This window comes from Chrysemys picta, chromosome 1 (genome assembly GCF_011386835.1).
Source record: "Chrysemys picta bellii isolate R12L10 chromosome 1, ASM1138683v2, whole genome shotgun sequence".
Classification (NCBI taxonomy): domain Eukaryota; kingdom Metazoa; phylum Chordata; order Testudines; family Emydidae; genus Chrysemys; species Chrysemys picta.
The window spans coordinates 221,805,448-221,831,264 of record NC_088791.1 but is presented as its reverse complement, the minus strand read 5'-3'; the positions used below and the strand labels follow the sequence as shown (position 1 = coordinate 221,831,264).

General features: G+C 43.5%; 1 protein-coding gene across 8 annotated transcripts in view; it reads left to right on the top strand.

Moving 5' to 3' along the window:
• The window catches only part of FRMPD4 (FERM and PDZ domain containing 4), a 504,114-nt gene that overhangs the window by 320,849 nt on the left and 157,448 nt on the right, over positions 1–25,817 (top strand). For all 8 annotated transcript variants that reach the window (XM_065580659.1, XM_005309176.5, XM_065580663.1 and 5 more), the window contains one exon: positions 14,236–14,352. In XM_065580659.1, the coding sequence (XP_065436731.1) occupies positions 14,236–14,352 (117 nt within the window). The remainder of the gene's footprint in view (positions 1–14,235; positions 14,353–25,817) is intronic.

Below are 25,817 nucleotides of genomic sequence, written 5' to 3'. Positions count from 1 at the left end.
TTAAAAAGACTAGCTCCAGAAATCAAGTTTTGTCTGTTTACTAAGCAAGAAAGTATCAAACATGCTTTACTGACCAGTCCATTTTTTTCTAAAACCTTGAATAAACTTGAGCCTATGGTCAAAAAAGCCATTTAAGCAGAAAAGCAACCCAGCACACACCTCATTTCTTAAAAATAGTCTCTTACTCTTTCTGTATAATAATGTTGTATAATAGCACATAGCTAGGCTGACCAGACGGCAAGTATGAAAAATCGGGACAGAGGATGTGAGGTAATAGGCACCTATATTTGACAAAACCCCAAATATTAGGATTGTCCCTATAAAATCGGAATATCTGGTCACCCTACACATAGCTGCAGCATCCTATAGACAAGCAACTGAAACTCAAGTAAACAAGCCTTTTTAAAAAATCCAGGCCCAAACCATAGTTTGCCTGTTAATTTAGATTCAGGCACTCACAAGACTAGACTCTGAAGGGAAAATAATTTCTTCTGAAGTTGTGACTAGCTCTAATGGGGTCAGTGAGCCTCAAACCAAAAAACCACCACAGCAACAAAAAAGAGAATTTTTCTTTGAGTGATTGCACATGTGTGCACGTGCCCTGCGCACAGTCACCAAAAATTTTCCCTCAAGGGTACCAGTTGGGGTGACTTGAGCGCCCTCAGCTGCTGCGGGATGCTAGTGCCAGTATAAAGAACCCAGCCATCCCCACGCCCCCTCGGTTCCTTCTTTCTGGAAATTCAGATGTAAAGGGATAGGAGGGCAGGTCATGGAATGGACATATGTAATTTGAAGAACAACAGTTACAAAAGGTTAGTAACTGTTTTTTCTTGTGACTGTATACAATGAGTTCACAGCGTTAATAACAATGTGGGGGGGGGGAGTGAGAAAATGAAGATAATATGAGGGTCATGTATGAGACAACAGCAGGTGAACAACCAAAGCAGCTGAACCTAGTGGAATGCAGTGGTGGTGGGGAATAAGAGGAGAGAGAAAAAGAGAGGGGAGAGCAAGAGCAATTTATGAAAAAGGAAAAATTCTCAGATCTGAAAACTGTAAAGTGCTGCTGCTGCTACAGGGAAAACTAGAGGCAGGTTCCAGAATGAAATTCTACAGGAAGCCGACAGATGCCTCCCATCTGAATAAAATAAGGTTAGGAGCACAAATTCTGATCATAGAATCATAGAATATCAGGGTTGGAAGAGACCTCAGGAGGTCATCTAGTCCAACCCCCTGCTCAAAGCAGGACCAACCTCAACTAAATCATCCAGCCAGGGCTTTGTCAAGCCAGGCCTTAAAAAACACTAAGGATGGAGATTCCACCACTTCCCTAGGTAACGCATTCCAGTGCTTCACCACCCTCCTAGTGAAATAGTTTTTCCAAATATCCAACCTTAACCTCCCCCACTGCAACTTGAGACCATTGCTCTTTGTTCTGTCATCTGCCACCACTGAGAACAGGAGCAGGTCCTCAAGGAATCAATTTTGAAGCACTTAGGCCTGGTCTACACAGGGGGAGGGGGACTGATCTAAGATACACAACTTCAGCTATGAGATCTTAGATCGACTTACATTGACTTACTTCGCGTCCTTGCGGAGCTGTATCGATGGCCGCTGCTCCCCCGTCGACTCCGCTTCCGGCTCTCGCAGCGGTGGAGTTCCGGAGTTGACAGGGAGCGCATTCGGGGATTGATTTATTGCGTCTAGATGATATGCGATAAATTGATCGCCGATAGATCGATCCGGCGGGTAGTGTAGACATACCCTTAGAGAAGAGGAAAGTGATCAGGAACAGTCAGCATGGATTCACCAAGGGCAAGTCATGCCTGACTAACCTAATTGCCTTCCGTGATGAGATAACTGGCTCTGTGAATGAGGGGAAAGCAGTGGACTTGTTATTCCTTGACTTTAGCAAAGCTTTTGATACGGTCTCCCATGGTATTCTTGCTGGCAAGTTAAAGTATGGGCTGGATGAATGGACTATAAGGTGGATAGAAAGCTGGCTAGATCATCGGGCTCAACGGGTAGTGATCAATGCCTCCGTGTCTAGTTGGCAGCCGGTATCAAGCGGAGTGCCCCAAGGGTCAGTCCTGGGGCCAGTTTTGTTCAATATCTTCATTAATGATCTGGAGGATGGCGTGGATTGCACCCTCAGCAAGTTTGCAGATGACACTAAACTGGGAGGAGTGGTAGATACGCTGGAGGGTAGGGTTAGGATACAGAGGGACCTAGACAAATTAGAGGATTGGGCCAAATGAAATCTGATGAGGTTCAACAAGGACGAGTGCAGAGTCCTGCACTTAGGACGGAAGAATCCCACGCACTGCTATAGACTAGGGACCGAGTGGCTAGGAAGCAGTTCTGCAGAAAAGGACCTAAGGGTTACAGTGGACAAGAAGCTGGATATGAGTCAACAGTGTGCCCTTGTTGCCAAGAAGGCTAACGGCATTTTGGGCTGTATAAGTAGGGGTATTGCCAGCAGATCGAGGGACGTGATCATTCCCCTCTCTTCGGCATTGGTGAGGCCTCATCTGGAGTACTGTGTCCAGTTTTGGGCCCCACACTACAAGAAGTATGTGGAAAAATTGGAAAGAGTCCAGCGGAGGGCAACAAAAATGATTAGGGGGCTGGAGCACATGACTTATGAGGAGAGGCTGAGGGAACTGGGATTATTTAGTCTGCAGAAATGAAGAACGAGGGGGGATTTGATAGCTGCTTTCAACTACCTGAAAGGGGGTTCCAAAGAGAATGGATCTAGACTGTTCTCAGTGGTACCAGATGACAGAACAAGGAGTCATGGTCTCAAGTTGCAGTGGGGGAGTTTAGGTTGGATATAAGGAAAAACTTTTTCACTAGGAGGGTGGTAAAGCACTGGAATGGGTTACCTAGGGAGGTGGTGGAATCTCCTTCCTTAGAGGTTTTTAATGTCAGGCTTGACAAAGCCCTGGCTGGGATGATTTAGTTGGGGATATTGGTCCTGCTTTGAGCAAGGGGTTGGACTAGATGACCTCCTGGAGCTACAGGGCATTCTTCCTTCAAGAGGAGGTTTTGTTGGCATTTCCCCAACCAGCTCTAGCTTTATCCTGTAGCCAAGAGAGCTAGTTTTAGTGTTTTACTTTACTTAGCAGTAATGCAAGGAACCTGCAGGCCTGTATCCTGTATGGCAGGGGTTCTCAAACTGGGGGTTGGGACCCCTCAGGGGGTTGCGAGGTTATTACATGGGGGGTCGCGAGCTGTCAGCCTCCACCCTCAACCCCACTTTGCCGCCAGCATTTATAATGGTGTTCAATATATTTAAAAGTGTTTTTAATTTATAAGGGGGGTCACACTCAGAGGCTTGCTAAGTGAAAGGGGTCACCAGCACAATAGTTTGAGAACTACTGCTGTAAGACATTAGCTTAAGCAGTTAGTATAAGACTTTGAGGGCTATGAACTCTGGCAGAGATAAGTGGCCTGTCAGTGACCCTGGGTTTGGGGGAATTGGAAACAGGGTGCTGGGGGGCTGGGGAGAAGGCTGTATAAAGTGCTACCAGGTAACCACAGGAACAAGGAACTGAGACTAGGCTAGGATATTTTAGGATAAAATGTTGGCAAATGCTTAATTGTGAACTTGCCTTGGGAACGAATTGATAATGGTGATGGTAATAAGCTAAAATAATTAATATACTAACCTATAGGGTAAGGACACCACAACATAATTAGGGTGAAGAAGGTAGATATGGACAAGGGAGGCTGAGTATTTATATGAATATTCACGACAGTCCCTAGGCCCTTTAATAGGCCAGACCACTAAGTAAGAAGGATCTGATCTAATCTGGATCTAGATCTGGATCCTCAGACTCGTTTGGCATGCCAGTGACAGAGCAGGACCATTGTCTCTTACCATCAGATTCCCAAGAAAGGGTGTGAGTATATGCGAGGAGTGGTAAAAAATACTACTATACTTCTGTATTTTTTGCTTTCTTTTTATGTGGCTGGGAGCATTTGTCTTGTGCTCATAAAATTGCTTAGAGTTTTGCTTTGCCCGTAGTGTGCATGTCTTCGTTGTGCACACTGGGGTTCCCAGCCAGATACTAAACCTGATAATCTTGATTCTGTTGTGCCTGATTCCGGGACTAGAACCCTACAATCTCCCAGCTCATTACTGTGTAATTAATTGAAAATCAAATCATTAATAATCCATAACCACTAAATCATTGGGCAACAATCACGAGCTCCAGCTATCATGTGTCCAACGCAGGGACCATGTCTACAAACATGTTTGTAAGGACCTCAGCTCAGTGAGGCCCTGAACCTAAGTTTGGACATCACCACAGTATAAATAATAACAAAGAGCAGTCTGCCTGGTTGGAAGCAAAAAGTGCCTTATTCACTTCATCACATTACTTGTAGCTTTATTCTTCGCACTGGGATGAACTGGAACACAGAGGAGGAGAAAAATAGAAGAACAGGAACGAGCTCACAAAAAGTCTAGGGGAGGAGTACAATGAAAAGAGTCTAATTATAGTGTGTCCTGAATGTTTTTAATCCCCAAACTAGCACGGAAGTAATGGTATGTGATTAGAATTGCATACAAGGGTTATTATATGTGGAGGGAGGTGTAATTGATGGAGTGCAGGTTCAAAATAGGGAAATAGCAGGCAACTAATGATGAGATGTCGACCGGTCAGAGAGGTGCAGAGCCTTTAAACTGAGCGTAAGGAGTTTCGAATTGATGCTGAAGGGGAGGCAGTGCCAGTGAGGAGACTCGTGAAAGAAGTGATGTGGACAGAGCTCTGGGCTCGAAGATGAGTTGTGGCAGCACTGCGGATGGACTGCATATAGATCTTAGATTGGGTTACACGTGATGACACACATGGGTACAATGAGTGGATTATGGCAATCCTGGGTCCTAGGCATGGCTCCAAACATGGTCTCCAGGCCCCACTCCCAAACTCTGGCTCTGTGAATGCCATCACCACCCCTAGCATGGATCCCCATGCAAGCTATCTGCTGGGATGGTGAAGCAAGGGCTGCCACTGCTTCTTTTCGGGAAGGCTAGAGCCTCTCTCTTCACCAGCGCATCATTTCCTAGACAAACACCTGTCAGGGATGGTCTAGATAATACTTCCCATGAGTGCAGGGGACTGGGATAGATGACCTCTTGAGGTCCCTTCAGTCCTACAATTCTATGATTCCTGATTTCGGATGGGATGGGATCCTGACCTCTCACCAGCCACTTTATTAGAGAATGTTGTGTCAACCCCTACACCAGAGGGTGCAGGTAGTTCAGGCAACAGCCTTCCCTGACAACTGAGAAACCTCCCTCCCTCCCTTCCAAAAAGGCATCAGCAGCTAGAGTGCCCTCACACAGGGAGCAGGAACCAAGGGGGTTCTTGTGTGAATACCAGAAGATCAGCAACAAGCAGGACCCTGTCCCTTCTTTCTACCAGCAGCCTGGCAGTGGCAGATGCCTCCCTTTGAGGAGAGTGGCAGCAGCAATAGTTGGGGATGCTCAGCCCAATGTACATACTGAAGTTCCTGCTGGGCTAGACATAGAGCAGACTGCCTAAGAGGCATCTTAATGATCACCCCATTGAGATGAGTCTGGAAGCTCACACAGTCAGTGGATGAATTGGGAGCTAGAACTTATTAGAGGGAGATGAACCTTGTCTCATGGCGAGCTATGCCCTTTTGTAGGGGTTCAGTATTAAGCTCGGGTTTGTGCCTGATTTTTATGCCCTCATATTATAAGAATTCTGGGATTTCTAGTGCCATTAGACTTGTAGGCTGGGAGGAAGGAGAATAAAAACCAAACTATTTTGCATTGCCATGTGAGACCTGTGGAGAGCAAGGAATAATTCATAGATTTATGAGCTCAGTAATTATTATTAATAATTGGGAGTGTCTGTGCTGAGAGACCTGAAAGGGAACAGTTTAGCTGTTCCGTTTCTCCAGGGAAGGGTGACTACTTCCTGGAACCTCTGTGCCAATAGGTGAATCCAGGCAACTAGGGGGTAGGACTTTGTGAACCTATGACACAAAGGTAGAAGAGCTCTTTGTATCCCCAGTGAGAGGGATGGGACAGCCTGAGGAGGCGGTGTGAATGATTGGGGTTTTCCAGTACAAGTGTTGAGACATACAATAACGTCTCGCTTAACATTGTAGTTATGTTCCTGAAAAATGTTATTTTAAGCGAAATGATGTTAAGCGAATCCAATTTCCCCATAAGAATTAATGTAAATAGGGGTGTGGGGGGGTGTTAGCTTCCAGGGAAAAAAATTTTTGCCAGGCAAAAGACATTATATACCTTTACAGTATATGTTTTAAATAATTGTGAACAAACTATTTAATACTGTACTCACCAATGATGATTGTGAAGCTTGGTTGAGGCAGGGCATAGTGGGGTTGGGGCACAGGAGCTTGCCCCACTCTGCCCATCCGGCACTCCTGCCGGGGAGCTGGGTCAGGGGCTTGCCCACTCCCCGGCTGGAATGCCCCACACCCCGACCCTGCTCCCCAGGTGGAACGCCAGGTGGGTGGAATGGGGCAAGCCCCCGCTCCCCAACCCTGCTCCCTGGCAGGAGTGCTCTGTGGGCGGAATGGGGCAAGCCCTCACGCACCTACCCCGCTCCCCAGCGGGGCGAGCCAAACAACTTTATAATGGAACATTGCGTGGCTTTAAACAAGTGTGTTCTCTAATAGATCAGCAACCTAATAATGAAACAATGTTAACTGGGACGACTTTAAATGAGGAGTTATTGTATTTTGTATGTTGTTAATCTGTACTCCAGGAGGGGTAGACTTTGTTTGTGGAACTCTAGTTGTATTGTGTGATTACAGCAGACCCAGGAGGAAAACTGGTTTGGATACTAGAAGATGAGGTACACTGTGACATTTCTGTGTATTTGTCTGAAACAGCTGTATGTTGAATGGGGGCAAGGGCCTGTTGAAAGGCCATGGGATTTGTCTGAGGAAGGTATCCTTATTCAAATTATGTAAATATGAAAAGAAATGTGACATTAGGGCCAGGCAGTGGTTCTTCCCATCTCCCCCAGCATCGAGTTTCTCTCTCTATCTCCCTCCCCTCCCCCCCGACTCAGTTTGCCATCAATTCAATTCTAGAAGCCTAAGCACATGGGTGGGATGGTTTTCCTAAGCTTTGTTTCATTTGTAGTAGGGCTTCTGAGAATACATACGTGGTGTATGAGAACTAACAATTTCTTGTTTGTTCGCTATGACCCTGATCCATCAAAGCATGAAAACACATGCTTAACTTTAGCCTGTGTCAAGTATCAGAGGGGTAGCCGTGTTAGTCTGAATCTGTAAAAAGCAACAGAGGGTCCTGTGGCACCTTTTAAGACTAACAGAAGTATTGGGAGCATAAGCTTTCATGGGTAAGAACCTCACTTCTTCAGATGCAAGACATCTTCTTGCATCTGAAGAAGCGAGGTTCTTACCCACGAAAGCTTATGCTCCCAATACTTCTGTTAGTCTTAAAGGTGCCACAGGACCCTCTGTTGCTTTTAGCCTGTGTGTAGCCCCACTGAGGTCTCTGTCTGAAGTGAGTAGGAGTCCCCTCCTGTGCTTACGGTGGTTGGAGGTCTTAGTGTGACTTTTTCATTTGTAATGTATGTCTGAGTCCTACTCATGCACTTCATTTTCTCTAGCTGTGCTTGTGCTGTATACTTCTGGGTGTATTTGTTGAGTCAGTTAGTACATCACCCGGGGAAGCTTTGGTTGGGGGAGGGAAGAGCAGATTTGTCTTGTTGGAGTCATGTGGTTTTTCTGAGTCAACGCCAAGTATGGACCTAAAAATATTTTTCCCAGTTGTTTTCTTAAAATTAAATATGACTGGCTTTCTGCCTGACACATTCTTTTATCAGAAGGTACATCTCATTTATTTTCCTGTGCATTCTCTCATGCAGTGTCAGGTCCAGACCCTTATCCATTACTTTATCCAAACAGTGGGGGCTCTGGCACATAGGTGGATTCCTTCACAGCGTATAATATTTCTTGTTGAGTGAGAAATGGTTCCATGTGAAACTAGAGCTGTCTCCTATAGACAAGTGCTTTGAGAGCTTTCACCTCCACCGAATAGCTGCTGGATATGGGCAGAACAGGCCTTGTAAAATATTTCCTCAACATTTTATGTGTGTGCAGAGAACAACCCTTTCAGCTGTCCTTGATCATGCAACAAGATTTCTGTATCTACTGTATGCCTGCTGGTGTGTCTTGCTCTGCAGTAGGGTTTTGATAGGAGGCTATGACAATTGATCTTGATAGTGCAGCGGTGCAGTCTCTCTTTTTTTCCCCACATTAAAATAGAAAGATTGACAGGGCTAGTGGTTCAGTGCAGGCTCTTGTCTTCTGGAATGAGGGAGAACTGGGCTAAGCATTTTTATTCCTGAGGCAGGGGCAGATTAAATGTCATAGAAATAACATGTTTAGTTTTCCAGTTTCCATTTTGTTTTTTTAAGTTATTAGCATTTAACAATGGAGTGATTTGAGGGGAAAAACAAACCAACCCTAAAACCAGCTGGATATTAGGATAATAAAAATATGCTTTCAAAAATTTAAGTGGCTTCAGTTTTAAGGTATAAAAGGAGATACTAAGCAATATGCCTTTTCATTAGCTACTTTTTGTAATGGTTTCAATCATTCATATTCTGAATGCTATTCAATCTAAATACTGTGTTTATTGACAAGATGGATCATTGATCTGTAGATTAAGGACTCTCTAAGTACATGTAGATGTGATAAAGAGACTCATAACATACCCTAGCCATATATTTTATGCACACTACCGATAATAGGAGACTCAGGTTTTCACTTCATCATCCAGAAGAAGTCCTGAATGCTGTCATGAAAGAGATGGCCCACTACTGCAAAAGATGGAGACTTAAACCTTGTAAAAGACAGGTTCCAGTTGCTTCCATTTATACCATACAAAGGCCAACAAACAGCTCAGCATGTTCCTGAATGGATACTGGATGGTTCACAACCCAAAGTCTGTGTATCTTGATGTTGCACTGGACAATACTTTGACTTTCAAGGAACACCTTACCAAGACCTCATTGAAAGTAAAGACAAGAAACAATCTGATCAGCAAACTAGCTGGTTTAATGTGGGGAACCAATCTACAGATGCTACAATTCTGGACTTGCCTTCTGATATTCGGTAGCAGAGTATTGCTTCCTGGTGTGGCTCAGCTCTTTACATACAGGACTAGTAGACACTCAGCTCAATGGAACTATATGTAAAATGACAAGTATCAGGAGAATGAGCAGCCTGGCCTGACTGGCATTCCGGTCCTATATTGCCCCTCCTGGCATCAGCAACAAGTTGCCTTGTAGAGTCTGCTCCTTAAAGTATAAAAGATGCCACATCTACCCGTTTAAAGATGTGTTTAATCTACCGAGCTGAAGCTCAAGGTGTGTTTGGACAATTCCCCTAAAGAACTTCAATTTCACTTCCAAGTACACCGCTACCTCAATATAATGTGGCGCGATATAACACGAATTTGGATATAACGCAGTAAAGCAGTGCTCCGGGGGGGCGGAGCTGCGCACTCCGATGGATCAAAGCAAGTTCGATATAACGCGGTTTCACCTATAACGCAGTAAGATTTTTTTGGCTCCCGAAGACAGCGTTCTATCGAGGTAGAGGTGTATCATACTAGGTAGCAAGAACAAGCCTCAGACATAGCCAGTGCCTATCTTATGACAAATCCAATAGTTCAACCCCCTAGTTTTGACTTTCTATGCCATCTTTGAGTAAAGCTCAATTATTTCAGAGGTGGAGTGATCAGATTGAGGCCACATATTTGCAGGCTGCATCTATCAGTAAGGGCTGCCTGGTTCCCTCATGAACTTGGACAATGCCTTTCGATCACCTATTGAATGATTAAGTCAATTAGACTAACATGCTTGACTTGACCATTTATGAGATGCAATCTGTGTGTGTGTGTGTGTGTGTGTGTATAAATATATACTGAAATAGAGCTGTGATATAGTTTTCCAAGTGAGATTACAACCATTCTCTATAATTTCAGTTGCTGGCACTTAGATACTTTCATGGATTTTGTAATAGGCCTGAACCAAATTGAACTCAAGCTTCCATACATTTGAATCAAAAACTGTAAATGAAACTCAGAGGATGTAAACGAATGGCTTGTCTAAACAGAGAGTTAGTGTGCAACAAGCTGGGGTGTAACTCTACCTCTCCGCACAATCTTTAGCATATTTAGCCTCATGACACTCCTGTGAGGTATGAAATTGCTATCATCCCCAATTTACAGATGGGGAAATTTAGTCATACCTGACTAAGGGACTTTTTGAGGATCCCACAGGATGTCTGTGGCCCAGCAAGAATTGAATCCGGGTCTCCCATTGCCTGGGTTAGCATTTTGCTCTGGGGGCATGCTTCCTTCCCACTTACCACGTGCAGACTGCCCATCCCATCTCATGGTTGCACTAGATGAAGAGTCTGACCAACTATTGAGGGGGGCACATGAACAGGCAGCCAAGAGATCATTTATATATAACTAGGAAAAAGGCAAGATTCCCAGCTATAAACAAATGGCTTTCCAACCTGGGTTTACTTTGTCACAGGTACAGGGCAAGCTGTGCTTTAAACTACTTTTAGTCCCATCTCGGGTGCACCCTTTAGGTGACAGGTTTGGCTTCTTGCACCTCTTTCAAGGGGGGAACTCTGTGGTCCAACCACTATTAGACTGGGTAACTGGGCCACCGTAGCCACCTTGTTTTCTGACTGTGTAAACATAACAGCCTCAACTAGGGTGACCAGACATCCCGATAAAATCGTAACTGTCCTGATATTTCGGTCGGGATGCAATTTGTCCTGATATTTCGCGGCACTCTGCCTTTTTTTTCTTATTTTCCTCCGCCGGCGACCCCCTCACCCCTCATCTGGTCACCCTAGACTCAACTATACTAGGCACCTGCAAGAAAATTTCTCTTAGGGAGTCTGTGACGAATGGCTGATTAAAGTGACTCAACAGTTTTATCAGAACAAACATTGCTTATTCACCCAAAGGTACATAGTAAGCGGTAAAAGGGATAAAACAACACAAGGCCTGTCCCCCTGGTTCTCACCTACAATGTATTCTTTCCTTGCACTTTATCCTTTCCATGTTAGGTAAGTTCCACTCAGCCTAGCTATTCCAACTCCTGGGCTGTGAGTTGATAGATCTCCCATGGAACATCCTCCAGGCTCCTTGTTAGAAACTCCACTCCAGCCATTGCTGCCCATTGAATCCCACTTCATCTCTAGGCTGGAGTTTTCAGAGGATTAATATCCTCTTTGATCCCAAGTTCCAGCCTGAGAAGAATAAACCTTGCTAGTCTAGCTGGAATATCCACCTGCCTGGCTCCAAAGTTAATAGCTTCCCCGTTGTATCCATAAGAACCCTTGATATTCTCTCTGACAGGACCTTTTCATTGGCATTGTTTTGTTTCCTGTTTGTTTCTTCCCAACAGCCTACTTTGAGTTAACTCCTTGCAGTTGGGCAGAATAATATCAAGCAGCTAAACTGAAGTGCATATGATATTTATAAAAAAAAATACAGAATACTCCTTCATTCTTCATGCTGTGCAAACTGCTGGGAAATATCAATGTTAATTGACCCCGAGCTCCATTAATGTAGCAATTTAAAAATTATATTTGGATGGGGGAAGATTATCTAAGTCTTCATGAATTGTGAAAAGGTGCATGGGAAGTATGGGAACATTAATAATAATAATACTTAGCTCATACATAGCACTGTTTAACAGTAGATTTCAAAGTGTTTTACTACGTTAAATAATGTATCACTTTACAGAGGGACAAACTGAGGTACAAACAGGTGAGCAGTAGTGTCTACCTTTTAAGTGAAAAGTATTAAAATTATAAAAAAACTGGGATAATTGGTTCTTACGGCACATGTCTACGCACACAGTTTCTAGGTAGTTTTATTGCTACCATGAAAATTAGTGTTAAAATGTGTTAGATAAGCTCTTAAGTATTAATTTGAGATCCATGAAGTTGGAGACATCAGTCTATGAACTATATGGGGTATATTCTGAAGGCAATTTACTACTCATTTTAAAACCTTCCACTCTGATGTTTTTGCTTTCAATATAGGCTCCTCAACTGTTCTTGTCTTCCTCTGTCAAACGCCTGTAAGCTCTGGGAGGGATACAAGACTGCAATAGTTCAGTTTTACATGAGTCTGCATGCTACAGAATATTATTGAAGATTCATTTTTAAAAGCATTACTTTGTTTCTTAATAAGAACACTTGATTTGTTAAACTACTTTAATCAGGAATGGTTTAGTTGCATTTATCTGGGATAATGTAGCAAATCTGACATTTATTTGTTTCTTTAACATGAGTAATGTTAATTTTATTAAGATTTCCAGCAAACTCAAATATTAGAACTAAGCTCTGTTTTATTGCAAATGCCTATGTTTAGATATGCTTATTTGAAATGTTTTTTCTACTCCTTGAAGATACAGTGCTTACTTAGTGTGATTTGTAATGAAATTCAGGCAATCTCTAGCACTCTATTGTAATTCTCTATTTTACATGTAAATTATATTTTGAAGCACTGTATCTTTCCTCGATAGTGATTAAGCCTTCAAATAATGAAAAAGAGGTTAGTTTTTTTTTTTTTAATGATTCATTACTCTTTTGGGAAAGACAAACTATGTACATTGTTATAGAATTCAGCAGTTTGGAATGAATTGTTGAGTTACCCATAGACAGCTATTTCTCTCTTTTTTTTTTTTTTTTTTAAGTGCTCGCTAAGTTACACTTCACTCTGTATTTCTCTAGAGGAAATAGATATACCTAAGAGAGGTGGATATAGATATGTCTTATTTATTATTTAAATAGCATCATCGGTGGTCATTATGGTAAATTTGAGATGAGGCTCCTGCTTACAATGTGGCTTATATAAATACCATGAGTAAAAGTTATCACCAGCACAGGATAGAGAGAGGAATGGATTATATGGTTGAAGAATTAGGGGCAGAAAAGCTCTTGGAAGAGCATGTATGAACTACATGGTGTAATCAATTGGGTTATCATGGTGTAATCATGGTGGGGTTTTTATATATATATATATAAAAATAAAAACCTAAAATGGGACCAGATCATCCCCTCTCCTTCAGGGTCTGGAGGGTCTCTGAATGGATTCTGTCTATGTATCGTGGTGTCCCCTGCATCCCTTCCCACTCCACACAGATATCCGTGCTTCAGTTCATGCTGTTACAAGTCTTGACTTAGGCTCTGTGCCTATAACTCCCTGAGTGGTGGCGTTTATTCACAGGACCTGGGACGTCTCTTGCAGGAGAGGGCAAAGGACCAGGTCATAAAAGTTGACTTTCTATGGGGCTGAGACCTCCCTGTTTATGTGTGGACATTCCAAAACCTATCCAGGCTGATGGGGTCCTTAGTTGGAAACACAGATGAACCTTCCATGTACCCCTCTTGTAGGTGTTTCCTTGGGGTGGTACAGTTTGGCCCAGATCAGCAATGGAGAGTGCTGAAGTGGAGATCAGCAGCAAGATGCTGGCTGAAAAAATGTGAATTGCAAGAAGCTATTTGAAGGAGGAGAAATAATGGATAATAAATGGATGTAATTACAAATACATATAGAACAGATACAGCATCCCTATACAGTACCTAAGTGTGATGGATTTTCTTTATTTACCACATAAGAAGCAAATAATAGGTTGATAGTAACAGGAGTGTGCATCACATGGGACTTGAACATTTACATAGCCTCTTGTGCCATTTAGTGCATTAACGTGCATAGTTTGCCACAAGGATTCTGTGATTAAACTGTAAGTGTTGGGAATTTATCATACTGGAACAGAGTAGTTAGCAAAGACTAGGACTGTTTTTGTCTATTTGTTTTTTCTTCTCATGATTGTGCTGCAATATATAGGAAAAATAATCGTATGTGTGCATAGATACATGTGGCCATGGCCTGGGTTCAAGTCCCTGTCACAGACAGGACCTTATAAATGATTGCAAATCACATTCCTTCATAACTACTAGGAATAAGTTGACTGAAATTAAAACTGAAAAGCCTCCTTTCTGCAACCAGGAGATTGTCTGAGGGAATATTTCACAGATCTGAAGCTACTCCGATGCCACAATGGTGCGTGTGGTATGCAAGTATTGATAGACTAGAAAAATCAGACTTTTTCCTTTGTTTCTAAGTGTTTGTTTTTTGCTAATTTGCAGCCACAGGACAAAGTCTTCAGGTTGGCCACATCCTTCAGGAACCTGGAGCTTGAACCAGGGCCCACCCTATGGATGGGAGATGACGACAAACAGAGATGGGAGAGACTACTTCATCAAGTAGGTTGAACAGATTTAGCATGAGCTTTTGCTACAAATGGATGAAGGCTGCAGTTCAGTACTATAACTCTAGTACTTAGCACTCTTTCTCTCTGCACCTTGAGTTGACATCAGCTTCAGCTTTACCATGTTAATGCTCAACTGTTCTGGTTTGTGCACAAAGAGATGGTCTTGGCCAGTTTGTATTGTATCCTGTCTCTTTCATGGTTGCATATCCTTGATATCTTCTGATATTGATAGAAAAACAGATAACTTAAGGATCTGTTTTTCTTGGTATTTGATGTTCTGCTGAAGACAGTTTCCTAGAAAAGAACCTTACAGTGAAGAATTACAGTAAATATGATTCACAAAACATCCCCCCCAGGTTTAAAGAATGAGGCAAAAGATCAGTTTTGACTGGGACTAACAAATCTGCTCTATCTCTGACATGTGATTCCTTTTAGTTTGCCTAATACATTCATCATACTGGCAAAGAGAAAATAAGTTATTTGATCCTATCTAGTGTGTAATCTAATTCTTAGATTTCCATTTGCTTGCACAGCTAAGATCCATGATCCTTTGCCTCTGGGTTTAAAGGATTGTAAGAGAAATTAAAAGGAATGATTAGATTGTAAACAAAGGTTATGTTTGCTTTTTTTCCCTTTAAAACTTTCCATAATTACTCTTTTGAACTCTTTATGTGCCTCTGATTAAAATAGATTTTCCTATGTAAGTAAGTGGAGCTCTGGTTTGGATTGTAGTTTGGAACATTTTTTTGCTAAGAACAAATGGAGCTGAAGTAGCAGAACCATCATTTGGTTTTACTCTATTTGTTGCTATTAGCCTGATCTTTGCAGAAGTAAATTAGACTAAGTGTTTTTTAAGAAGCAGGATTTCAAAAGTGCTCAACACCTAGAACTGGTGGTCAGAATTTCTGAAGAGCTCAGCTCTTGTTAAGGCACCTAAATTAAGTGTCCAAAATTTCAAAAGGCCCTAGCACCCAGCAGCTCCCATGGTTCTAACTTTGTTAATTGTTCTTAATGGGCGCTCTGGGTGCCGAGCTCCTTTGAAAATCTGGGGTGAGATCCTCATCCCCACGCCACACTCTTTATACAAGGTGAAAGGGTTGGAATGTTATAAAGGAGCCCTGAAAGCTGTGAATCTAGTTAAAGGAGAATTCTCCTAGCACAAAAACTGAGGCAGAACTCACTCATAGGCATAGGAGACATAATGGAGGCAAGAAGGGTGCGTTAGGGATAGGACCACAGCATGTAGATTTTGAGTAGGCCCTGAGCAACCAGGAACAGAAATTTAAACAGGCCTCAGAGTGTTTAAATTATACCAAGGGCTCTACACCAGCCCAGGATTGAGATGGTGTAGCCTACCCTAGCCACCCTCGCCCACAGCCATTAGTTCTCATCCCTGGACTTGAGCATTTTTCCCAATGCAAAACTTACTCATATATCACATGACCTTACAGGCTGGAATGTGTGTGTCAGTACAGTAACTCCTCACTTAACACTGTAGTTATGTTCCTGAAAAATGCGACTTTAAGTGAAACGATATTAAGCGAATCCAATTTCCCCAGAAGAATGAATGTAAATGGGGGGGGTTAGGTTCCAGGGAAAAATGTTTTGCCATAAAGTACAGTGCTATAGTTGGGAGGTGCCCCCGCCTTACCCCACACAGGCACGGCCCACTGGCACTGGAGACAATGAGGCAGGCAAGGAGGAGGCTGAAAGTGCTGTAGGCTAGGACAAGCACATTGCGCAGCAGCAGCAGCTTCACCTACTCTGCAAGCACCGGGGGCTCAACCCTTGGCCTGCCCACACCACCCCTTCCCCAAACCCCCACCCTTAACCTGCCTCTTCTCCCCACCCCTCCTCCCCCTTTACTCCGCATGCGGCATCCTCCCCCCTCCCTCCCCTGCCTCCTGCCTGCAGCAGTCAGCTGGCTTGCAGCGTTCAGGAGGCAGGGGAGAGGAGTGAGGACATGGCGCGCAGGCTCCCCCTGCCTCCCGAACGCTGCAAGCCAGCTGATTACCACAGGCGGGAGGAAGGGGGGACCCTGCGCGCCGAGTCCTTGCTCCTCCCCCCTCCCTCCTGCCGGTGGCAATCAGCTGGCTTGCGACGTTCAGGGGTCAGGAGGGAGCAGGGAGGAGCGAGGACTCAGCCTGCAGGCTCCACGCCCCCCCCCCCCCCGCCTCCTGGCCATGGCAATCAGCTGGTTTGCGGCGTTCGGGAGGCAGGGGAAGGAGGGGGAGCCTGCGCGCCAAGTCCTCACTCCTCCTGAATGCCGCAAGCCAGCTGATTGCCGCAGGGGGAGTAGGGGAAAGGCGCTGATCTGCAGGGTCTGCTGGCGTGAGGCGCTGGGGGGCGGGGGGGCGTGAGGGAGCTGATGTTGGGCTGCCAGCTGTGGACAAAGCAGGCAGCCAAACGACATTATAGCAAAGCATTGCACAACTTTAAATGGAGCATGTTTTGTAATTGAGCAGGGACGTAAGCTCGAAACAACGTTAAGCGAGAGGACGTTAAGTGGGGAGTTACTGTACTTCAGGTATCTTATTGGGTAAACTGTGTTTTAGTGCCTCCAGCTACTAGCCAGCAGAGATGCTTTTAAAAAGTCAATAGTTTCCTTTAATAATTACCTCTCGATTTCTTATGCTTACACTCTGCTAGACTAAATTCAAGGTGCTGTGGTGTTTCCATTTACAGGATTATTTCTGAAATATTTTAGTCATTTAGTGTTTAACTATCAGCTTTACTGAATTTGATTACCCAGCAGTAACTAAAAATCCCAAAGACTATTTCCAACATGCACTAGGTGAGGTATATAATTTGGGAAGAATCTTTTAGAACTGTGCATTTTTGCTATTGTTACAAAGGCCTAGTAAAGAATTTAGACAGGACCTTCCCAGAACTTTGTAGCTGTCATTTGCTTTAACAGTAGTATCTAGCTAGTGAAGACAACCATTAAGCTTGATTCCTGCGTTCTCTGACTTCCAGAATGATGATAGTCACAGAATGATGGTCTAATTCTCATGGATCAGTACAGAGCTGTACCTTACTATATTGAATGCATTAGCACTCATAAATTTTGTAAAAATTAATAGAGCATTTTCAAAGTTAATATCTGACTGGTAATTATCACCTCTGTCTGCAATTTTTGTTTTTTTATTCCCTTTTAATATGTCGAGGCCCCATGTTGTTTTATTGCCTTTCAAAATATTGTAGAAATGCTCTGATCAAAATTCCTTAACAGTCAAAAGGGCCTTTTATGATGCCAAATTATACTGACTCTAGTGTTTAGCTTTTATATTTAGTGTGTTTTAGTGCTCATAAAGATACTAAATTAACATTCTAGAGATGATAGCCCTCTAGTCCCTTTGGGGCCATTATTCTAGCTGCAATTGGCTATTTACGTATTTATTTTATTTATTTATTTGGATGTATACAAACTGTAATTGGAGAGCACCCAACTGGTGTTCTGGATGCCCTTGACAGTTTTTTTTAAAACGCTAACATAAGCAGGCCCATCAATTTCTCGCACATCAACAACTGAAATTAGTTGAGTTTGCATGCAACCCCCAGCCCTTTCCAACACCCATTTCCTCGTAGCTCAGAGAAACAAGATGAACATTACCAAGTTTTGGCAGAACTGGGAAAGAAGTTAGGGCTCGTCTGCACTTAAAATGCTACATTGGTGCAGCGGCACCACTGCAGTTGGCCACTGTCGCGTTTCAGCGGAGACACTACCTATGCCAATGGGAGGGTTTCTCCCATGGGAGTAGGTATTCCATCTCACTGAGAGGTGGTAGCTAGGTGGATGGGAGAATTCTACTATCAACCTAGTGCTGTCTACACCAGGGGTTAGGTCGGTTTATCTGCGTCCCTCAGGGGGCATGTCTACGCTACAAACTTAAATCAATCTGTGTTAGGATGACTTACAGCCACCGCAGTAATTGCTGCGGTGGCTGATGTCCACACTACCCTCCTTCTGTTGGTGGTGTGCATTCTCATCAGGAGCACTTCCACTGACTGAAGAGGGGCAGTGTGGGGGCTGAGAGACAGGGGTCTCAGCTCTGCACAGTTCCCCACCGGGAACCCAGCTGCCCCCCCAGGCTTCTCGCCTTCCCACTCCCTACCAGGAGCGGCTTCTTACCTCCCCGAGTGGGAGCAGGGTGCCGGGATGGGGGGGCAGTTGGGCTCTAGCTGGAGCCCACCCCCCAGCCTCCAGCTTTCTTGTCAATTTCAGGGCTCCATGTTGGAACCCTGAAATTGACAAGAATGACAGCTAACAGCCGATGTACGTAATGCAGTGTCTAGAGGTACACTGTGTCGCCCTAACTACATTGACATAAGCCCTGCGCCTCTCATGCGGGTGGCATTATTAGGATGGTGAAGTAGGGCACTTACATCGACGGGAGGAAGTCTGTAGTGTGTACACTGATGTAATTAGATCAGTATAGGCTGATGTAAGGCAGCCTAACTCTGTAGTGTAGACCAAGCCAGGGATGTGGGTTTTTCACACTCCTGAGTGCCATAGTTATACCAGCTTAATTCCCTAGTGTAGACCAGGCTTTAGTTCCAAAGGCGGAGGGCCTAGCCGAGAACATCCTGCCAGCCACTCCCTCTCTTTTATCCAGACCACTCGGGGACAGTATTTCCCTGACAGAGAGCCAGTGTGTTAGATAAATCATTTAGTGCTTTACAGGTCAAAACCAACATCTTAAAATCAATTTGGAAATCACGAGGCAGCCAGTGCAGGATGTAGAGCATAGATTTAATATGCTCATTGCCACCAAATTCTGCACCAGATTTAATATAGCCCCACATAAAGTTCATGTCAGTAGTCGTCTAATCTCATGGAGACCAAGCAAAGGAACGATTCACATCTGAAAGAAAAGTGCAGCAACCTCTTAGCTGTCCACAGATGGAAGAAAAGCTGACTTGGCTGTAGCTGGTACCTGATTAAATTCTTAATGTTTAAAATGCCCAAGTACTTGGTTGATAAGTATAGCCATCTTACTAAAAGCTAAGCATGGTTTGACTTGGTCATAATTAAGATGGGAAGACTCTTTGAAAAAAAGTAAGGTGACTGAACTAATGGCACTGTCTGGTGTTGGACATGGAGGATGGGCAGTCTGTTGCTGAACATCCTTAGGTTTGAATGGGAATTGAGGTCCTGACAACTTCTGGTTATTAACAATTCTGTGGCACTGTTTAAGGCTCCTGTCCTTGACAGATGCCAATATGGACAATTAAGACATTCTATCTCTTTAATATTCCCTTCTCATTATATCCAGATACAATATTTGTCGTCATTTCTTATGATTAAACTGTTTTGCTGTGTTACTGACACCATTTTAATGGCTGGCATATGTCATCTCTGAAATGCCGTGTTTTCATGATGGTTAAACAGTTAACACTATGTGTAGTTAGCCACCGTTTGAGGCAGATGAAAGGTGATCTGTAACTAATGGGCCTGATTCATCACTGCATTACTTCAGTGATATATTGGTATAACTCCACTAAAAATCAATGCAGTTAACTAGCACAAAACTGGAGCAACACAGTGCTGAAGGAGGCCTCACATCTTTCCTAGTTTCATAACAGATGCAGCCATCGCAAAGGTAGTTTCATTAAATTTAATCAGTGAGGTTATTTTTCAGTCTTTTGCTTCCATGTGCTCCTCATTGTGGTGACCATCCCTTGGCAAGGAGGGCTAGTTGGAGCTTCTCTAGGCAATCTGTCGTGACATTCCTTGAATTAGCCGAAGGGTTTGGGCAGCACAGATGTGAACTGATTCTTCCCTTAGGGACTAAGGGTGTTGCCTCTGCTGCTCTCCTAGTCCATGGCGAAAGACAGAGCTTGGTACCTGCAATCAGAGCCTTTACATTGCAGCATGACCGTAGATCACTACGATACTGGTATGGGCCCAGGAATTTTGTGTATCATCCTATCTGAGCCTCAGTCTCTCCTTTGGCAGTGACTGGAAGTCCCAAACATAACCAGCTTAGGGCCATGGGTTTACCAGACTTGCAGGATCCCCTATCATATTCGTAGGGGCTAAGTCTTAATGAATTTCAGATTCACATAAGTTATTGCATGCAGATATATTGAACTGAGGTGGGTTGAAAGTAATTAACATTTTGTCAGTAAGGCTGAAAGTAATCAAAGCAATGATGAATTCATATTATATACGAAAACAAATATACTGATTTAATGGAAGGGAAAGAATGAATGCTCTGGTGGGATAAGATTATGTAGTCCTTTGGTACTTCATGTCTGTCTCACTTGCCTGCTGATAAAGTATGTGGACCGCACTGGTTGGATGTTATATTGCATTGTTTATCGTGTACTTTATATTAGTGGCTCTCAACCTTTCCAGACTACTGTATCCCTTGCAGGAGTCTGATTTGTCTTGCGTATCCCCAAGTTTCACCTCACTTAAAAACTACTTGCTTACAAAATCGGACATAAAAATACAAAAGTGTCACAACACACTATTACTGAGAAATTGCTTACTTTCTCATTTTTACCATATAATTATAATAAACCAATTGGAATATAAATACGGTACTTACATTTCAGTGTATAGTATATAGAGCAGTATAAACAAGTGACTTTCTATATGAAATTTTAGTTTGTACTGACTTTGCTAGTGCTTTTTATGTAGCCTGTTGTAAAACTAGGCAAATATCTAGATGAGTTGCTGTACCCTCTGAAAGACCTCTGTACCCCAGGGATACATGTACCCCTGGTTGACAACCACTGCTTTATATGAGAATAATCACAGTACATGTTACTGTAGGAGACATTTTGTAATGATGACTAAGGATAGCACTAGCTTTTAAAACATACTCTGATCAGCGTGCATCATCCCTCTGAAGCAGTAATGCATATTACATTAAATCACTATCATTTGGGTGCATTAGAAACAGCTACTTTCAGAGAGCAAATAGCTCAAGAATTTAGTTGAGATTTGAAGCGATTTACTGCTACACCGAGTCACCAGTTCAAATCTAGCAACGGTTGCTAGTGAATGATGGTCCTTACCATCTATGCCCCAGTGGCCTGTGTGAAATGTGGTGCTGGTACCTCAGGATATATCTGCACTGCAGCCCTAAGTCGACCTAGGTTAGGTCGACTTATAGTCACCACAGTAATTACTGCAGTGGATGATGCCCACACTACTCTCCTTCTGCTAGTGCACATCCTCAACAGGAGCGCTTGCACCGACTGAACAGGGGCAGTGTGAGGATCAGCTCCATGCAGCTCCCCGCCAGGAACCCAGCTGCCTGGTCCCGGCTGGGAGTGGGGGAGAGCAGCCTCCCAGGCTTCATGGATCCCAAAGTGGGGAGCCTCCGGCCAGCAGCCTAACTGGGAGTGGGCTTTCTTGTCAATTTCACAGCTCTGACAGCCAACAGTCGATGTAAGTAATGCAGGGTCTACACAGACACTGCTTTGCCATAACTACACCATCATAAGCTCTACGCCTCTCATGGAGGTGGAGTTATGTCAATACAGTGGGACAAGGCTGTAGTGCACACACTGACATAATTAGGTCAACATAAGATGCTGTGCACTCCAGCGGATCAAAGCAAGTTGGATATAATGCGGTTTCACCTATAACGTGGTAAGATTTTTGGCTCCTGAGGACAGCGTTATATCGGGGTAGAGGTGTAATATCACTATACAAGGTGCAGATTGGTTCTGCATAAGCAAATGAAATAGTTCATTCAATGCAACATCAATTGCTTTTGAGTTGCATTATTTACTTTGTGTCATATGTATATATCCATTTAACAGTAGGCCACATTTAAACATATTGTAGTTATGAAATTAAGGGGAAAGAAAATCTGATAGCATCTATATGAAATGAAAGGTACTTATGTGGTGTCAATGCAAAGGATTTCTGGCATGAGTACTAAGCAATGGTGTTGGAACTAGATCACTCTCTGGCTTAAAGTAGTAATAACACACCACCAAATACATGGTTTCCATCATCCGCACCCCCACTATAAAAATTGTTTCAACACCCCTGCTACTAAGACAAGTTTATTCTTTTCACTGAAGCAGATTTGGTTCCTTCTTTCAAATATGGGACTGCACCTGTGCACTGAGCTAATAAATGGTAGCTTCCACTGCCTGACAACACTTTGTAGAATTGATAAAAAAGCCTTTAATTGAAATACTTTAAGTGACTATCAATTCACTACCTCCTTTTTACAAAATGCAAAATGGCCATCCTGTACAACTTCAAAAGACATTGTCTTGAATTAGGTCAAGTTTTCCATTAGCTAAAATTCTATTAGGTAGAACTTCACTTACTCCTTTTTAAAAAAAACTTGCTCACTTGCAACAGCCTCATGAGATAAACAACTAATTTTAGTAAAGGTTGCATGGGGATGGCAATTGTATCATGTTAATCCTCATATTAATCCTAAAACACAAACAATATAATGCAGGATGCTCAGTACAGAATAGCTAACAGCACATATTTAATGTATTGCTGGTCTATTTTCTATACATAGACTCATAGACTTTAAGGTCAGAAGGGACCATTATGATCATCTGGTCTGACCTCCTGCATGATGCAGGCCACAAAGCCGTCCCTACCCTTACCCTGACTCTGCTGTTGAAGTCCCCAAATCCTGTGGTTTAGAGACTTCAATTAGCAGAGAATCCTCCAGCTAGCGATCCCTGCCCCATGCTGCGGAGGAAGGCGAAAAACCTCCAGGGCCTCTGCCAATCTACCCTGGAGGAAAATTCCTTCCCGACCCCAAATATGGCGATCAGTAAAACCCCGAGCACGTAGGCAAGATTCTCCAGCCTTACCCTTATTAGCCATTATACTATTTACCAGCGATGGCACGCTGTTCCTGTGACTAATATCATGTTATCCCATTAGACCATTCCCTCCATAAACTTATTTAGCTTAATTTTAAAACCAGACAGGTCCTTCGCCCCCACCGTTTCCCTCGGAAGGCTGTTCCAATATTTCACCCCCCCGACGGTCAGAAACCTTCGTCTAATTTCAAGCCTAAACTTCCCCACGGCCAGTTTATATCCATTCGTTCTCATGTCCACATTAGTACTGAGCTGGAATAATTCTTCTCCCTCCCAGGTATTTATCCCTCTGATATATTTAAAGAGAGCAATCATATCCCCCCTCAGCCTTCGTTTAGTCAGGCTAAACAACCCTAGCTCCCCGAGTCTCCTTTGATACGACAGGTTTTCCATTCCTCTGATCATCCTAGTGGCCCTTCTCTGTACCCGTTCCAGTTTGAGTTCATCTTTTTTAAACATGGGAGACCAGAACTGCACACAGTACTCCAAATGAGGTCTCACCAGCGCCTTGTACAACGGAAGCAGCACCTCCTTATCCCTACTAGATATACCTCGCCTAATGCATCCCAAGACCGCATTGGCTTTTTTCACCGCCACGTCACATTGCCGACTCATAGTCATCCTGCGGTCCACAAGGACCCCGAGGTCTCTCTTCTCCTCCGTTACTTCCAACCGATGCGTCCCCAGCTTGTAACTAAAATTCTTGTTAGTCATCCCTAAATGCATCACCTTACACTTTTCACTATTAAATTTCATCCTATTTCTCTTACTCCAATTCACAAGGTCATTCAAGTCTCCCTGCAGAATATCCCGATCCTCCTCCGAATTGGCAATACCTCCCAGCTTCGTGTCATCCGCAAACTTTATCAGCCCACTCTTACAATTGGTTCCGAGGTCAGTAATAAATAGATTAAATAAAATGGGTCCCAAAACCGAACCTTGAGGGACTCCACTGGTGACCTCCCTCTAACCTGACAGTTCACCCTTCAATACGACCCGCTGCAGTCTCCTCATTAACCAGTTCCTTATCCACCTCTGGATTTTCATATCGATCCCCATCTTTTCCAGTTTAACCAATAATTCCTCGTGCGGTACAGTATCAAACGCCTTACTGAAATCAAGGTATATTAGGTCCACCGCATTTCCCTTATCTAATAAGTCCGTTACTTTCTCAAAGAAGGAGATCAGATTGGTTTGGCACGATCTGCCTTTGGTAAAACCATGTTGTAATTTGTCGCAATTGCCATTGACCTCAAGGTCCTCAACTACTTTCTCCTTCAGAATTTTCTCCAGGACCTTGCACACTATAAATGTTAAACTGACAGGCCTGTAGTTACCCGGGTCACTTTTTTTCCCTTTCTTGAAAATAGGAACCACATTAGCTATTCTCCAGTCCAACGGAACAACCCCCGAGTTTACAGATTCATTAAAAATTATTGCTAAGGGGCCTGCTCTTTCTCGCGCCAATTCCTTTAATATTCTCAGATGAAGATCATCCGGTCCGCCCGACTTAGTCCCATTAAGGTGTTCAAGTTTGGTTTCTACCTCTGATACGGTAATCCCCCCTCCTGTATCCCCCTCTGTCACGCTGCCAATATTCCTAATCCCTTCATTGGCCTCATTGAACACCGATGCAAAATATTCGTTTAGATATTGTGCCATGCCTAGATTATCCTTCATCTCCTCTCCAGCTATAGTCTTCAGCGGTCCCACTTCTTCTTTCTTTGCTTTCTTCCTATTTATATGGCTGTAAAACCTCTTACTATTGCTTTTAATTCCCTTCGCAAGGTCCAACTCCACACGGCTTTTGGCCTTTCTCACTCCATCTCTACATGCTCTGACCTCACTAAGGTAAGTTTCCTTACTGATCCCTCCCCTCTTCCACTCTTTGTACGCTTTCTGTTTTTTCCTACTCGCCCCTTTGAGACGGTCGCTCATCCAGCTCGGTCTAAATCTCTTGCTCACTAACCTTTTTATCTTTTTCGGGATACAGGCCTCCGACAGCTCATGCAGCTTTAACTTAAAATAATCCCAGGCTTCTTCTGCCTTTAGATCCATTAATACGTTTGCCCAATCCACTTCCCTTACCAGTCCTCTTAATTTGTTAAAATTAGCCTTTTAAAAATTATAAACCCTAGTCTTTGATTTAATTCTGTTACTCCTTCCATTTATTTTAAACCGAATTAGCTCATGATCACTGGAGCCCAAGTTGTCCCCTACAACCACTTCCTCAACGAGGTCCTCACTACTCACCAAAACCAAATCCAAAATGGCCTCCCCCCTCGTCGGTTCAGCTACCACTTGATGGAGGAATTGATCAGCAAGCACATCTAGGAACATCTGAGCCCTATTATTGCTACTAGCATTTGTTCCCCAATCTATTTCCGGGAAGTTAAAGTCCCCCATAATCACACAGTTCCTATTAGTATTTACTTCCCTAAATACATTAAATAGTTCTTTATCCATATCCTGGGTTGATCCCGGCGGTCTATAGCACACCCCGAGCACTATCCCCGGAGAGGCTCTAGTAGTTCTTTTACCCAGTGTGAGTATTGCCCAGACGGACTCCGTCTTATCTATTCCGTCAACTATTATTTCTTTACAGGTTCTCATTATTGACATACAATGCCACCC